At 41.4% G+C, this 14,554-nt stretch overlaps 1 protein-coding gene across 2 annotated transcripts in view; it reads right to left on the bottom strand.

The window, feature by feature from the left end:
* Positions 1–302: 302 nt before the first annotated feature.
* The window catches only part of LOC134635718 (neurocalcin-delta A), a 63,691-nt gene continuing 49,439 nt past the window's right edge, over positions 303–14,554 (bottom strand). For both annotated transcript variants that reach the window (XM_063485198.1, XM_063485197.1), the window contains 3 exons: positions 7,219–7,324; positions 6,130–6,249; positions 303–2,410 (listed from right to left, as the gene is read on the bottom strand). In XM_063485198.1, the coding sequence (XP_063341268.1) occupies positions 6,152–6,249; positions 7,219–7,324 (204 nt within the window). In that variant the 3' untranslated portion in view covers positions 303–2,410; positions 6,130–6,151. The remainder of the gene's footprint in view (positions 2,411–6,129; positions 6,250–7,218; positions 7,325–14,554) is intronic.

The raw sequence follows: 14,554 nt of genomic DNA, 5'->3' as shown, positions 1-14,554 counted from the left end.
TGAAGAAGTCACTTGGATAAGTGACAAAACTTTTCTCACATGTCCAGATGAACCAGATCAACTTTCTGGGATCTGTGGAACTGAAATGAGTGAAAAAGAAAAACTTTGAAAGAGCTTCAGAAAGTTTGGCTCCTTGGAAGGGAAATCTAAAGAGTGTTTTGTCAGACAATAACACCGTGACACAGTGTGGAGTGGGAGATTTTACAGTAGAAACTAATGCACTGGTCTGTGGTGGAGTAACTGTGACTGTGACACAGTGTCTGCTCATCTTCCACATTTCTTGTCACTTATTAGCCAACATGTACACAGCTAGCAGTTTGTCTTTAATCATCTAATTCCACAACATTCCACAATTAAGCAAACACCACATGATTACTTGCACACAATATATTGTAAATTTAATTCTTGCCTTTGAATTTGACCCAAAAAAAGAAAACAGAATCCTGTGTTCCAAATCCGTAGTCACTAAATACAATATACCATACAAAACCTACAAAATGCAACAATTACAAACATTTTGTTCAACGCTGAACAATTGTACAGTATAAATTTATACAATACTGTTTTTTTTAAATTTTATTTGGCACTTGACCACAAGATGCTTTCTTTACGTTTTAACAGAAACGATCCACATGACAGCGTTTTTCTTAAAAAAAAAAAAAAAATCATAAAAAAATAATAAATGTGACACATGACAGTATCATTGCAGTAGTTGTGATTCTCTGTTTGTTGCTCTGCATCTTTTTTTCTCTTTACATAAAAAACAAACAGCAGTTATACTGAACATTCAAAGCTTTTTCTAATTGGAACATGTTGCAGTTACTGAAACGGCTCGGCTGGGGCCTGGAGGAGGGCGGGGTTACATTCAGGGGTGGAGAAGTTTGGTTTTTCTTTTTTCAGGTTTTCTTTGAAAGCAGAGGGAAGAATAGAGAGACAAAGGAGAGGAGCACGGGTTGAAATTATGATATTTATCCTGCGTGTGAGACTGTGGGGCCGCTGCGCACGGTGGCGTGGCGCCGTGTTGGAGACATGATTGGATGGTGATTTAATGATGGAGCTCTCAGCTCTGATAGCTCAGTGCTTTTTTACAGTTACCTCACTGATGTTGTGCAAGGAAGTCAACCTAAAGAGCTTCTTCCGTAAACCTACAGACGCGTCAGCTTTGTCGATCCACACTCGGTCAATAACACTGACGACACAGAAGCGAGCACAGGGCTGAATAGCGCTACCGTCTTGTTTGATATCCATAAACACACACTAAGAACACACACATGCGTGTAAGTCACATGCATATGTGCTATGTTAGTCTACCCACCCCGTACCCGACAACTGGTTCAACATGCTGCCTTTAAAAACATCAAAAGTGAAGAAAAAGCGGTTTTGTTCTTCACGCAATTAAAAGAAAAAAAGGTTTGCATGCTCGATATCTCGCCACAGCTTAAATAAACAAAGATTAAAAAAAAATAATTATTATTATTTCACGACGTTTGTTCATTGAGCACTGAGCGCTCTGGACTACATGGGTTTGCTATACAAATGTAGAGATGCACTTTAAAATATCTACACGGTACTCAAATACTTGTTAAGACTACTTTTCTATTTCTGCCTTAAGCTAGCGCGCGGTGACGGCCTCGGCGTTGCCACTGCGAAACACAGACAACGGAGCAGAGGGACGCTTTCTATCCTTCAGCGAGACCTCACAAAATGAAAACTACTGATCAGGGTGCTTATGCATAGTAGCGTAATATCACATGTTCTTGTTGGCCCAGCACAAAATATGCAACAAAGTCTATCAAGTCTGCAAAAAAAGAAAAAAAAATACACAAACACACGTACACATTCTCACAGTAGAAAAGAGGAAAGCGGTACTCGTTCCGAGTGAAGGACAAACTTCACAGGTCTTCTCTGCAGATAAAAATGATCTTGCCTACAGTACTAAACACCATCATCTCTCTCGTGGTCTTGTGCACACTCTGTCTATTATACATGTTAGAGTGATGGAGGCTCTGTGCGGCCCTGGCCAGAGCCTGGGGGGTTACAGAGAGCCAAGCAAAGACACTGATACAGAGACTCCAGTTTATACTGTGTATGTACAACCTACTGTAAACCTTCTTTAAACTTGGACATGCCTATAGGAGAACTGAGGAATGCAATTACAATCAGTGGGGTTTAATAACCTGATGGGACATCAGTCTTAGTTGGAGTTCGGAGGGTTTCAGATAAACGGCTTGACGGAGGGGTGTGGGAGGGCTGGGAAATTGGAGAGTGTAGCTCCTGTGGCCATCTCCTGTGTGAAAGTCCTCAGTGCACATTGAAAGGCCTGTCTTCTTCATCCTCATCATCCTGTCAATCTTCATCATCAGACTCTCCACAGTGGAGAGTTGTGGGCATTTAGCACCCCAAAGAAGCACTGCGGAGACACAAATGAAGATCAACAGTCACACACAGGTGCTGACATGTTCAAAATATGGAAGCGTTTTTGATCAACACTTCCGGGCTTCTTCCCACTTCTTCAACCATGTGTTGCACGCTGGTGTTGTTACAGGTAATATAAAAGCAGCTGAGAGGCAGTCCCAGGTTATCTCATATCTAAATTAAATCGCTAATCTTTTTCTCATTTTTCCCGGTTTGCTGACTGGAAACAAAATCCTACATACTTGAATATTCTATCACATTTTAGAGCAGATTACGCCAGGCTAGATTGGTAAGATTGCAGTCAATATTCTGTTGTGAGGTGTAAGTGATCAGCTGTGCTAGCCCTAATCCCACCCTGCAGCTGCGGAGAGCAGCACCAGCCACTGGTGGCAAACAGTGCTTTGCAATATTAAACTAAAATAAATACCTGAACCCCCAAACTCTTTTGAGATCATCTACAATAAAACGGTGAATGTGTTTCAGAACATTTTTGCTTTTGTATGTATTATTTTACATAGTTGAAGCGTATCATTATCACATGATAAAATGTCTAAAAAGCTTCTGTTACAGATGTGTCCACAGCAGAGACAACATAAGCATGGCTATTATTGTTTGCATGAAACTCCTTATAACTGCGCTGTTACAGTTTGAAGTTTGCACTTTCAACACAAGCTGAAACAGAGCTCATCTTAAATTGGTCATGTGACTTGGATGCGCCGGTTGATTCCAGAGGGTTACGTCGACTGAGAGCTTCTCGATCTGTTTATGACAGTGAATTAAAACAGAGCATTTAATTCTGTTTTAATTGAATTAAATATAATTACTACCAGATACATCTGCTAATTCATTTTCAGAACAGGCTGTACTCGCTCACGGTACATTTTGTGCTTCCTCGTGTTAACTTTCTGTCACTGGTCGGTGTTGGTTCAGATCTGTTTTGTACTGTGCTGAACTTGGACTGCTATTAACTGGCAACAACACAAGAGGCCAGAAGTTCAAAAGAACGACAATAACAACAGTAAGTGTGTTCTTCCACACATGAACTCTTATTGTGAAGGAGTAATGTGGGCCCTCACACATGTTTCACAACACGTTTCTAATGTTTTGCTGATAAGGCGAAGTGGAGGAGAGACATTTGATGAGAAAGAACTTAACAGAGGATTCTTCTTAAGGGGCTTGAATTTCGTATTATACTTTTTTCTTGCAAACACACCTACCTATTCTAGCATTTACTTGCAAATTCAAAAGCCTGACTACAAAAATATTTGCGTGCTCTGCATTTATTGGGCGTCTTGTTATCGTCGGTGGCTGTGGGTGCCATAAATAGCTGCTGTCGTGTGCAATAGCCCGCTTTCTTAGTGTGAAGTGTTGTTTTTGCTTCTCGTTTGCAGTTTGAATATTTATCCCAGGTAGAACTTTGCTTTTTCCTTCGGTAGTTAGATTTCCGTTCATGATTCCAGATTGAGACTAACGTGTTTCCTTTTCTCTGCTTCACGAGACTCAAATAGCTTTTTCTCTTTTGATGTTGTTTTAATCAGTCTAATTAATTCAGTCTAATAACCTGAGGTGCAAACTGTGATCCAGTGATGAGAATAACGGCATGTCCACATCTATTCACAGCTAAAGATGGGAGAGGAAACACAGTCTGCGTATGGGTATCACCACGATCTCACAGGATGTAGACAGGATGCATTGTTTTTTTGCCCTTTGTTGGCACAACCAGTTTTAGTTCTGAATCCAGAGCTTTATTTATCAGTCTGCAGGATCTCTTTGGTCAATCCAACGCTCAGCTGGCACAAAAATGCCAGTTGTTTGACATTTATTTGAGCTAATGTATCACATTCATCCGTCAGTCACAGCCACAACTATTAAAATTTAAAGTTTTTTAAAGCAATGGATTTTTAAAATAGCATAGCATTTATATTTGCACACATTAACAGAATTATTTCCGAAAAAACAAAAATGATCACAACCAACATTATTAGTCCCCAGAAGAAGTCAATCACTGGAACTCTGCACAGCAATGGACTGTGAGGTTGCAGACCAAGAAAAACTCCACTTCTGCAGAAGAGAACAACTTCAAGCCTGACTCAAGTATGCTAAGGACAACACGGAGAAAGATTATGCTTACTGGAAACATCTGCTTTGGAAAGATGAGATGAAACTAGAGCTCTTTGGTAACACTCTTTGGGATGCTTCAGTGCATCTGGAACTGGGAATCCTTTCAATGTGGAAGGAATCATGAAGAATGAAGCCTATGTGAAGATTTTCAGAGAAAACTTCAAGCAGTCACCAGCAAAACTGGGTCTGGGTCATCACTTTGTCATTCAACACAACAACGACCCAAAGCACACGTCACTCCTGATGAAGAACTACCTCCGGAAGACCAATGTGAACATTTATGGCTTTCCTGCACAAAGCCCATACTGAAAATCTGTGGGGTGAACTGAAGACCATGAAATATGGAGGAGCTTGAGAGATTCTCCAAAGAAGAATGTGCTGGGATTGCTCAGGAGACGTGTGTGAGGCTTGCTGGAAACTTCAACAAACGACTGCAGGCTGTCAAACAGCAAAAAGAGTTTTGTATTTTTGTAAAAAAAAAAAATTTTGTGAGCAAAGTAAAATGTAATCCAAAATCCCAAATAAAGCTGGGATGTTTGTAAAAGCCATGTTCTGTCATCATATGTATATTATGTCATCATAATCACATAGTTGTAAGTGTTCCTTTTTTTCATGCTATCCCTGATATATTTTAATTCATATTATCGGGGTGATTGAGAATAAAGTCTGCAGTGTTTTTTCTGTGCAAAATACATTTGGAAGAATCTTCCAACATCTTAAAGCTTTTAGCAGGAAAATTCTGTTCGGTTATGCTACTACTCTACAGCAGCTCTGTGAGAAAGCACGGTTGGGGAAACCTACAGAAATCATCATCAGCTGTCAGCTGCAGGGAAGAGTGCAGAGGTGATGATGACACGACAATGATTCTCACAGATGCTATACACAAACACTGAGAACTGCCAGGCTTCTCTTTCTCCACTGATTTCAACACACCACAACCTCATCTTGTGACACTCTGCTGTCAGATTGCTGTTGTAACTCATCTGTTGACTCACAGATCTCCTCTTCACATTATCTGATTCTTGGCTCTCGAAGTTACAGCTGACAACGGGAAGGTTTGTCTTGTAGTGCCGCAGGTCCTGCTGAAAGCTCAGAACCATCAAGACAGAAAAAAAGAGAGAGGTGCTCACAGAAACATTGTAGCTATCCTACACACGGGGGCTTTAAAAAGAAGAAGCTTCTTCTGAGCATCAGCACCTGCTCCAAAATACCAGGCCACCTCCTACAAAGTCTCTCATGTCAGTCCATGAATTACATGCAGCCACAAAGTCACTGACACTGTGGATGACCCATCCCACATGCTACACTGCGCACGCAGCCTTGGAATAGATTCCCTCCAGCAGACGTCTTCTCTGCCTGCAAGGCAAAACCGTTCGTAGGAGAAGCGCGTTTGTTCCTGAGGTTGAATGTCAGCCCTCCACCGATCCGACCACACAGCAGCACCGTCAGCGCGAACAGAACGACTCTAAACTGAGCACTCTTTGTTGGATCGGTGTTTCTTTTTTACACTCTCAAGTTTAAATTTACATTTAACTTAACTTTAACTTCAAAGATAGAGACAGAAGTGAATTTTACTGCTTAAAGGAGCCTTACAGGTTGTGTCGATGCCTCAGATTTAGAACTGTCCAGCACTGCTGGGGTCACACTGCAACAGGCGCACGATGGAGGGGTCACTCTTTGCTCCTTTGATGAACTCTTCCAGAGACAGTTTGCCTGAAAAAAATCAGAACAGAAATGATCTTTTTATAATTTACGTCCACAGCATAAAGCTGAAGAAGAAAGAAGCATATATACCAAAACAGTGTGAGATAAAAAAACCTGCATTCTGTGTTAGTGCAACACACTGGTGAAGAAAATCCTCAAACAGGAAACGTTCCTGCGTTTGTCTGTGAAGTGTGACTGTGTTGGGTCCATTAACATTTTAAGTGAGATTATAACAATTTCAGGGTTAATCTCTTATGCTTATTTGGTAGCATCTTTAGTTCAGAGGCTTTACAACATGAACAGTACATCCTAATATGCTCCACTTCTCACCAAAAGGTGGCAGTGTTGAGACAGGTCCGCTCTTCTCTGATCACTAACAGACAGACTAAAGCTATCTCCCCACGAGTTGCTCTCCACTTGTGATTCTCATTACAAGAAGTAAAAGACACTTCCATGCTTTAGTCATTGCGCTCTCTTGCTCTCGCGTCATCTTGCTCCCATTTTTCTCCCTTTTCCTTTCCATCACTGCCCCACCCAGCACCATCATCCATCTTTCTCTTCCTCCTGCCTTATTTGTGCCTCTCGTGTGCTGAAGGATCACGACACAGAGCATTACTGATGCATCAGAGAGCTGCACAAGCATCCAAGTCTAACTGTGTGTGAATCTCAAGTGTGACGTATGTGAACGGTGCTGGCAGTGCAGGGCTTCTTCGTCTAGAATTAGAGAAGACTTTGGTGACAGCTAATCAGGTGGTAGTTACAAACAGCGCGCTCTCATGGAATCACTCAAACAACAAACTTTTCATCCAGAGTGATAAACATCCTAAAGCAATTATCAGTGAGAGAGATCGAAGATCAATACACAGGGAATAACAGTCTTTGTGCACTTTATAAACTAGGCTGTGTGAAGTGTGGATAATTTCATCTGCTGAAAGTTAAAACTACTGGAAGTAAATGCTACATCAGAGTACTTCCTACCGTCTCTGTTGGTGTCCATCTGCCTGAAGATCTTCTCTGTCCTCTTCTCAGGTGTCGACTCATCCTCGGGCATCTTCATCACGGACGACACCATCTTATATATCGCCTACAGAGAGACACACACAGTAAGGTCAGATGAGCCGGGTACTAATTTATGCCTTCAGCTGTAGAATCTCACACACATTTGAAAATGATTGCAGCTGACAGGCGTGATTCTGGCCGGCATTTTTCTATTGGTTGACGCGACTTTTCATTGTCGCAGAAGATCTACTGAAACCTCTTGTCTGCTTCTGCCTGCGTGTATCTTGCGTTATGTGATTGGATAGGTTTAGTCTCTTTTTAAAAACATTTACGATTACTGAATGCTTTATTGCTTATTTTTACTGCTGATTAAACAATGAACAGCTGAGTGTGAGGTCTGTTTTGCAGGCTGTAGATAATGTATGGAAAAGGTAGGGATTCCTGACGCAGTCTATGTGCTGAAGATTTTGTCCTGTTCAGTTTTGTAAGAGATCGTCTATTCTATTTTTGTAACTAGGAGACTTTCTCGGTCATTATAAAAACTCTACTACAAAACTACAGTTTGAATAGCTCACCTGCTCTCTCTCTCTCTCCCTGCTTTTTTAAAGGTTACCACATTTGCAACTACATAATCTTATATTTGGACACCACTAGAGTAGCTTTGCATAATTTGCGGTTCATAATAATGCTTATTTAAACTAAACATTGTGATTGGCTGTCCCTCGGACATACCCCCTGGTCCGTCCATCCATCCTTTCTCTTAACTACTTATCCAGTTGAGGGTTGCCGGGGGGGGGAATAAACAGATCTGTCACCGCAGACACAAGCAGTGATTATATAACAGAATATACAAACACACATTAACTTTATCATACTGCAGGTAATCAAATTGGGGTTTTTATTGCTTTCCTTTCCAAAGCTGAAGTCTTAGGTAATGCTAGCAGTGCTTTACTTTTCAGCCTTCAAAATCCCTGCTGCTTTTACTCGGCTTATTATACTCAACATCCATTCAGACCAAAAGCAACAAGGCCTTCCACTTTGTCCTGCTGTAGCGTGCCTTGACAGTTAACAGAAATCACCGTTTGGAAATCACTCTCGAGCAGAGAGCGCAAAACCCCAGAGAGTCCCCTGTGATATTTGCTTTATTGATATTAGGGACATTTATGGTGACAATAAATGTTCAGAAGTGATTCCAATATGCCAGCTTGTTGCACTGCTTCGCCGCGCTGCGACTGCGTATTTGCGCTTTAGGTAGCGAGGCTTGGAGACCAACACGCAGTCTATTTATCAGTGTTGTGTCTCCTTTGCTTTCTGTTGCATTGCAGGCTGTTTGGCAGTAAACAGTGAAATCACAGCCCACTCTATCTGTCTCTAATAAGGAGGCGGTTTTGAGGGGAATGGGAGCTGACATGTGAACAGATGAGGGATGATTGTGATTATAGTGCAGCCAGAGCTTTATATAGGTGCTGGTTATGCTGCCTATTACCAAAGCGGCAGGGCAGCTCGGGAGTTCAGGGACAAGAAGCAGCCAGAGTGACTTCACTTTGGAGATGGGTTAGTTATTAATTGGCATCCTTCAAGGTGCTGTGAGTAAAGTGAGCTGGTGTTGCATGTTAGGGATTTAGCTGCTCATCTAATCCAGCGAAGCAACACGCTGTACAATAAGCTCACATTTCTAAATCCCCAAATAACAAGCAGCCAGTAAGAAGTGAAGCGACGTGTGAAGCTAAGGACTCTGAGCCCAAGAGAGTCGGAGGATTTTTGTTCAGAACTTTCTAAAAGGATGATTCTGTGAATACGATATTTGGAAATCCCACCTTTTGGTTTTTCCAGTAAACTATTGTTTGCTTCAGCTTAAGACATCAGGGAACGAACTATACTGGTCTGTGCACTCAATTTGGTTGCCCCAACAACCTTTGTATATATATCTTTTTGTAATAATTGGATTCGTTTGGTGTGTTTCATGTTTTGAACAGGCTCTATATAAGAAGCCAACACCAGAGGACAATCTTCTACTTCTTATTTTAAAGGTTTAGTCACTGCTAACCAACTAACCTCTGCCCTTCCTGGCTCACTTACGACTTCACTGATGATGACATCATTCAACAGCCTAGGCATCTTTTGCTTTGGAGCTCTGTTGCAAGCAGGAGGACAACACCGCAGAACAAGGACTACCAACGAGAGCTTTAGCTTCACTGGGCCTTGGATTTCAGCAATTATGAATTCATTTTTAGTCACTGGTTCTGTCCCGACATATTTTAAAAAGCGCACCTGCCCCTCCTCTTATAAAGAAATCCAATCGAAATTCTAAAGACCAATCCTGAGGTTATTGTCTCAAGTTCTAGAGAAAGTTGTCTTCCAACAACTTCCAACAACAACCTTGTTTTACTCAATGACAAGCAGAAGAATTTCAGGATTTTTGGTTGATATTCTGTCTCTCTCCATTCTCTAGCTGGACCCACGTCCTCATTTTAGTTTTTACTGCGTTTTTTTTAGTAGATAAAGGCGATTGGCTTAAATATGAATTAAGCTGCGGTTTGGGGAAGGTCTCGGAGGGGACTGGCAGCGACTCCCGGGCCGGGTAGATCCCCGTGTACTCATGAGAAGTGAAGAAGTAAAAGAATTAAAAAAAGGCAGGGAGGGTGGGGCACAAAAACGAAAACGAACAGCTTGTAGAGCTGGGGGGGTCGTATATAGATAAAACCAGAAGGGGCGTGTTTGGAGGTGTTGTCTCGCTCCTGAAATTCAGATAATTTATCTCCAATTAAAATGAAATTACCATAGAAATGAGAGATTGCTCATTATTCTTAAGCTTCCTTTTAAATGCGCTCATACATTATTTCATTAGACTGACATTTCAAATTAGGAAGTGTGTCATCAGTGACAGTTGTTCATTGGAAAAGTGGGTATTTTTTCCTACATAGTCACAATTATTGTTACTGCAAATTTTCTAGAAATACTGTGATAAATTTAGAGGCTATATCGCCCACCGCTACCTGTCATATTACTGAATAACACCGGCTTTACCCGAGTTAGCCTCCTAAACCAAAAGTAAAGCCAGTTCCTCAGCCTTGCTCTTTCTTCCCCTGCATCCAAAGACAACAATCTTTGTCTTAATAAGTCAGGTCTTTCTGTGGTTTTCTCTTCACATATGACACCCTGCCAAATGCTGTATCCTCCCTACAGTAATTGCCTGTCTCCATCTCAACTCTCACTTCCCACTCTTACTTTGGATTCTTGTTATATCTCCTGGACTTAGCCTGGGCATTTTTCTCTCCTCCGCCAGTAAATTTCTTATAATTTATCTGTAGCACCTGTATAGGTTTCTTTTTTTCAATTGTAGAGTCAAGCTTCAGCCATCTAAGTAGTACCCATTGTACAGCCTGAATGTCACAGGGAGAGAGAAGGCTCTTTTATATGCCTTGAGTAAGCACACAATAATGTCTCCAGTGAAGCCAGAAACAAAGGCACAGGTGTGTGAGGGCAAATAGAGAGAAAAAGACTATAACCTAGCCACTTGTAAACATGAAGGAGAAGAAAAGCAGGATTGCACAGGGCTCTTGGTTTTTACCTTCCCTCAGTATAATACAGAAAATGATGTGAAAAAGGCACCATTGACAGAGGAAGAAATGCAAAGAGTGAGGGAGGGCTTCAGCTTGGTCAGACTTATTTGTGGAGCCGGCTGAGCACCGTTTGAGTTGGTCAGCAGTAGCTACACAAACAAAACACAGAGTCTTTCGTATCACCCTCACACCATAGCTGAATATGTTTCCCACGGCGACTTTATCCGCCCGAGCAGCCGTCTATTCATCTACCCCGCTATTCTGTTCAGTCCCTTAAATTACTAGCATGAATGCTCTCTGCCATCTTCTTTTTCGCCAGTGGAGACAATGGATGTCCCTCTGTGCTCGTCTGCTCTGCTGAAGGCACCTCGTTTCAGATGAAAGGTAGAAAGAGGGTAGATATCAACTATTGATGAGACAGAGTTCAGATTTTGTCATTATCTGAAAAGGATGATCCGGGCTGGCGGTGATCCATCCAATTCAATTACTCTCACAGCAAAGCTAATTATGATCATCACCAGCATTTACACACTCTCTGCAGGAGAGAGCATTAGCTAGCTGGGAAAAGCTGGAGCTCCCAGGCACAATGGTGAACGGAGGCAAGAGTGCATGGGAAATATGAAGACCACAGTGGGGGGACAGACAGGGTCCTTAGAGTGAAGCACTGGCAAGTGATATTAAGATAAGATATTCTCACATGAATATAGAGGAGAATATGAATTATCACAAAAGAAGACAGAAGAGCTCGTGTGATTATTGTACTTGGGTGAACAAGGCTCTGTTTGGATGATGTTCAGCATGTTTAACATACGTCTAGCTAGTTTTGTCCATTACTACGCCACCATTTGTACATGTGAGGTTGAAGACACTGTCTTATCTTTAGAGGTATTTGGTAAAGCACATTTAAAACGTGATAATGGTGCTAGATTCAGTCATTGGACCAACAAGGTGATTGCAATTCATTCTGAGCTAGACAATAATGTATATAATAAACCAAGCAACACATGGGAGCTGGTGCTGGTGGTGCTACAAGGAAATATCAAGGAACCAGAAAGGTCTACAGGCAATTGGATGCAGGGCTACTACTGTTAACCTTTCACCATTATCACCAGGACACAGATACACAGGAGAAAATGAATGCATTTACCTTTATGAGTCACCTGTCGGATCTGCTGTCTGATTCTACTGGAAGCAGCGTGTGACTGTGATCACACTAATCTGAAGGCTTTAGTCAGATTCAAGGATTCTTTTTTAACTTTAGCAATTCCTTTTAAAGGTCTGTCTGGAAACTTTTCTCTAAAATAACGTTTTCAAAATCAGAGGCAGAGCCTGGGGCTTCCAGACCTCTCTTCTGTGGAACCAGCTCCCAGTTTGGATTTGGGAGACAGACACCCAGCCTACCTTTAAGCTTAGGCTTAAAACTTTCCTCTTTGATGAAGGTTATAGTTAAGGCTTAAGGTTTCCCTGAATCCTCCCTTAGTTAAGATGAAATAGGCCTAGCCTGCTGGGGGCTTATGCTTTTGCCGAGTGTTTCTTTGTCCCTCACCTCACCTATGTGTTCATACATGTAATTTTCAGCAGTTATTAAACTCTGGCTTACTCTCTTATGATTTGTATTTTGTCTAATATCTCTCCTCTTTCCCCTCAACTGGTCACGGCACATGGCTGCCCCTCCCTGAGCCTGACTGAGGTTTCTTCCTGTTAAATGGGAGTTCTTCCTTCCCACTCTCACCAAGTGCTTGTTCATTGTCTTATTGTTGGGGTTTCGTTCTAATATTGTATGGTTTTATTTTACAATATAAAATTGTGCATTGGCGTATTTAACCTCCTAGGACCTGGCGTCCACATATGTGGACATCACATTTTGGGTTATTTAGACCAAAATACTCAATTTTGCTCCACAAGGGCCTGATATCCACTTACGAGGACATTATACTGCTACTGTTCTATCAAAACTTTAAACAAATATTCTCATATGTGGCTCTTATTTTTCATAAAAACAAAAATAAGGTAAAAAAAAAAAAAACCTGTTAATTCTTTGTTTTTACATTCATCGGGCTCCAATGTGACCAAATATCAAAATTAAAAATGCATGCCGTGGAAGAGTTCGGGTCTTAGGAGGTTAAATTAAGTTGAATTGAACTGAATTAAAGCAAGCTTCTTCTCTGCAGAGGCAAGGGGCCCTAAACCAGACCACAAGCCAAAGACGAAAATAGATGAACATAGCGTGCACGTCTGCACGTGACACCAAGAAGTTAAGATGGCACAGAGTTCTTCATAATCATGCACTTCTTAAAGCGTTACCATTTGCAACATACTTGCACTCACACGTGTTCCTTCAAAATTCATTCATATTCACATCAGCTGAATAGACGCGAGCATCTGAGTCACTGCTTTCTGTTCTTTTGTCCTTGTGAACAGTGCCACCTTTTACTGGAAAATGGGCAGAGGGTTTATGGCGTCAGTGTGTAGAAAGAAGTGACAGTGTGAAGTCTGACTCATAGTGGTCTTAAAGTAATGGGACTAATTTAGCCTTGAAGCAATGATAGGTGAAGCAACACAGCCTGGCTAGCTGAGGTTTAAGGCATTGTCATGTAAACGGTGGTTCAGATTGTGCTGAGAGAAAGTAAAAGTAAAGCCACCATGCATTGGTGAAAACAAAATCAATTATATTCACAGCACTTATTATTATAGATGCCAGAATGAACATTTTTAGGGCAACAAAGAGTTAATCCACAGCACGCTGGATGGGATGACTCATAGAGACCACCCCAAACACAAATATCATCAAGCTGCCTTGTGCCTTAAACTATTCAGACCGTGTTAGCACGTATCAGTTTTTATTTCATTACAATTATCCACCAATATATCACTGCTTAATTCCTTTTAGTCACCTCCTCCTCAGCCATATAGAGCCATAGTAACACACAAAGATGTATAGTCACATATGCACACACACTGCATTCCTTTTGGGTTAATCTGTAAAAAATAATTGCTTCTTCTCATTGCTTCCTGTTCTTCCTCCATCCCGCCTTCCCCTCATTATCAGGATACACAACATAAATGGCCTGTTTTGAAAATGGCTCACATACTGAAGATCTGATGAGAGTAATTTGAGTGAAACTGCAGTGGGAGAGACTGGCCGGCATGTAATTGTGAAGGAAGTCAAATATAAACTGTGTTTGTGCGTGTGTACATGAAATAGTCTGTTTACACGAAAGGCTTTTGCAGGAAATGCCACCCACGCTCGGCTTTTATCCTGCTTTTCTGTCTTAAAGGTGAGCTGTACCTGGCTACATGGATCAGAAAGCAGCTGTTGAATTTTTCACAGAAAAACAAAATGTAGCTTATTTCAAAAATGATCAGAGTTTGTATTGAATTTCATCTGTTTCTTTTCTTTTCTTTTCTTTCTTGGACGTTTGAAAGTCTGCATAGTGTGCTGTGCTTTTTAGTCTGCCTTCATTATCTTAATAAATAACAACAGGTGAGCAAGCAGTGTGATTTAATACAGACGTGCCTCCTAATCTGCCCAGCACTGTAGCTTATTCTGGTGAAACATGCAGTCAAACATGACAGGGCAAGAAATAATAGAACCTGCAAGCCAAAAGGATACTGAAAGCGATGTAGCCAGTGTGGATTAGGCTGAGCCCGAGTTCCATTTCCTGTAAAAGGTGTGGAGCAGAGGGAAAATCTGCTCTTCTCCTATCATGACAGGGCTACAAGCCATATATAAGATGGCGCTGAGCTAATTA

Source organism: Pelmatolapia mariae, linkage group LG10_11, assembly GCF_036321145.2.
Source record: "Pelmatolapia mariae isolate MD_Pm_ZW linkage group LG10_11, Pm_UMD_F_2, whole genome shotgun sequence".
Taxonomy (NCBI): Eukaryota; Metazoa; Chordata; class Actinopteri; order Cichliformes; family Cichlidae; genus Pelmatolapia; species Pelmatolapia mariae.
Note: the sequence above shows the minus strand (reverse complement) of the source record. Positions and strands in the feature narration are given on the sequence as shown.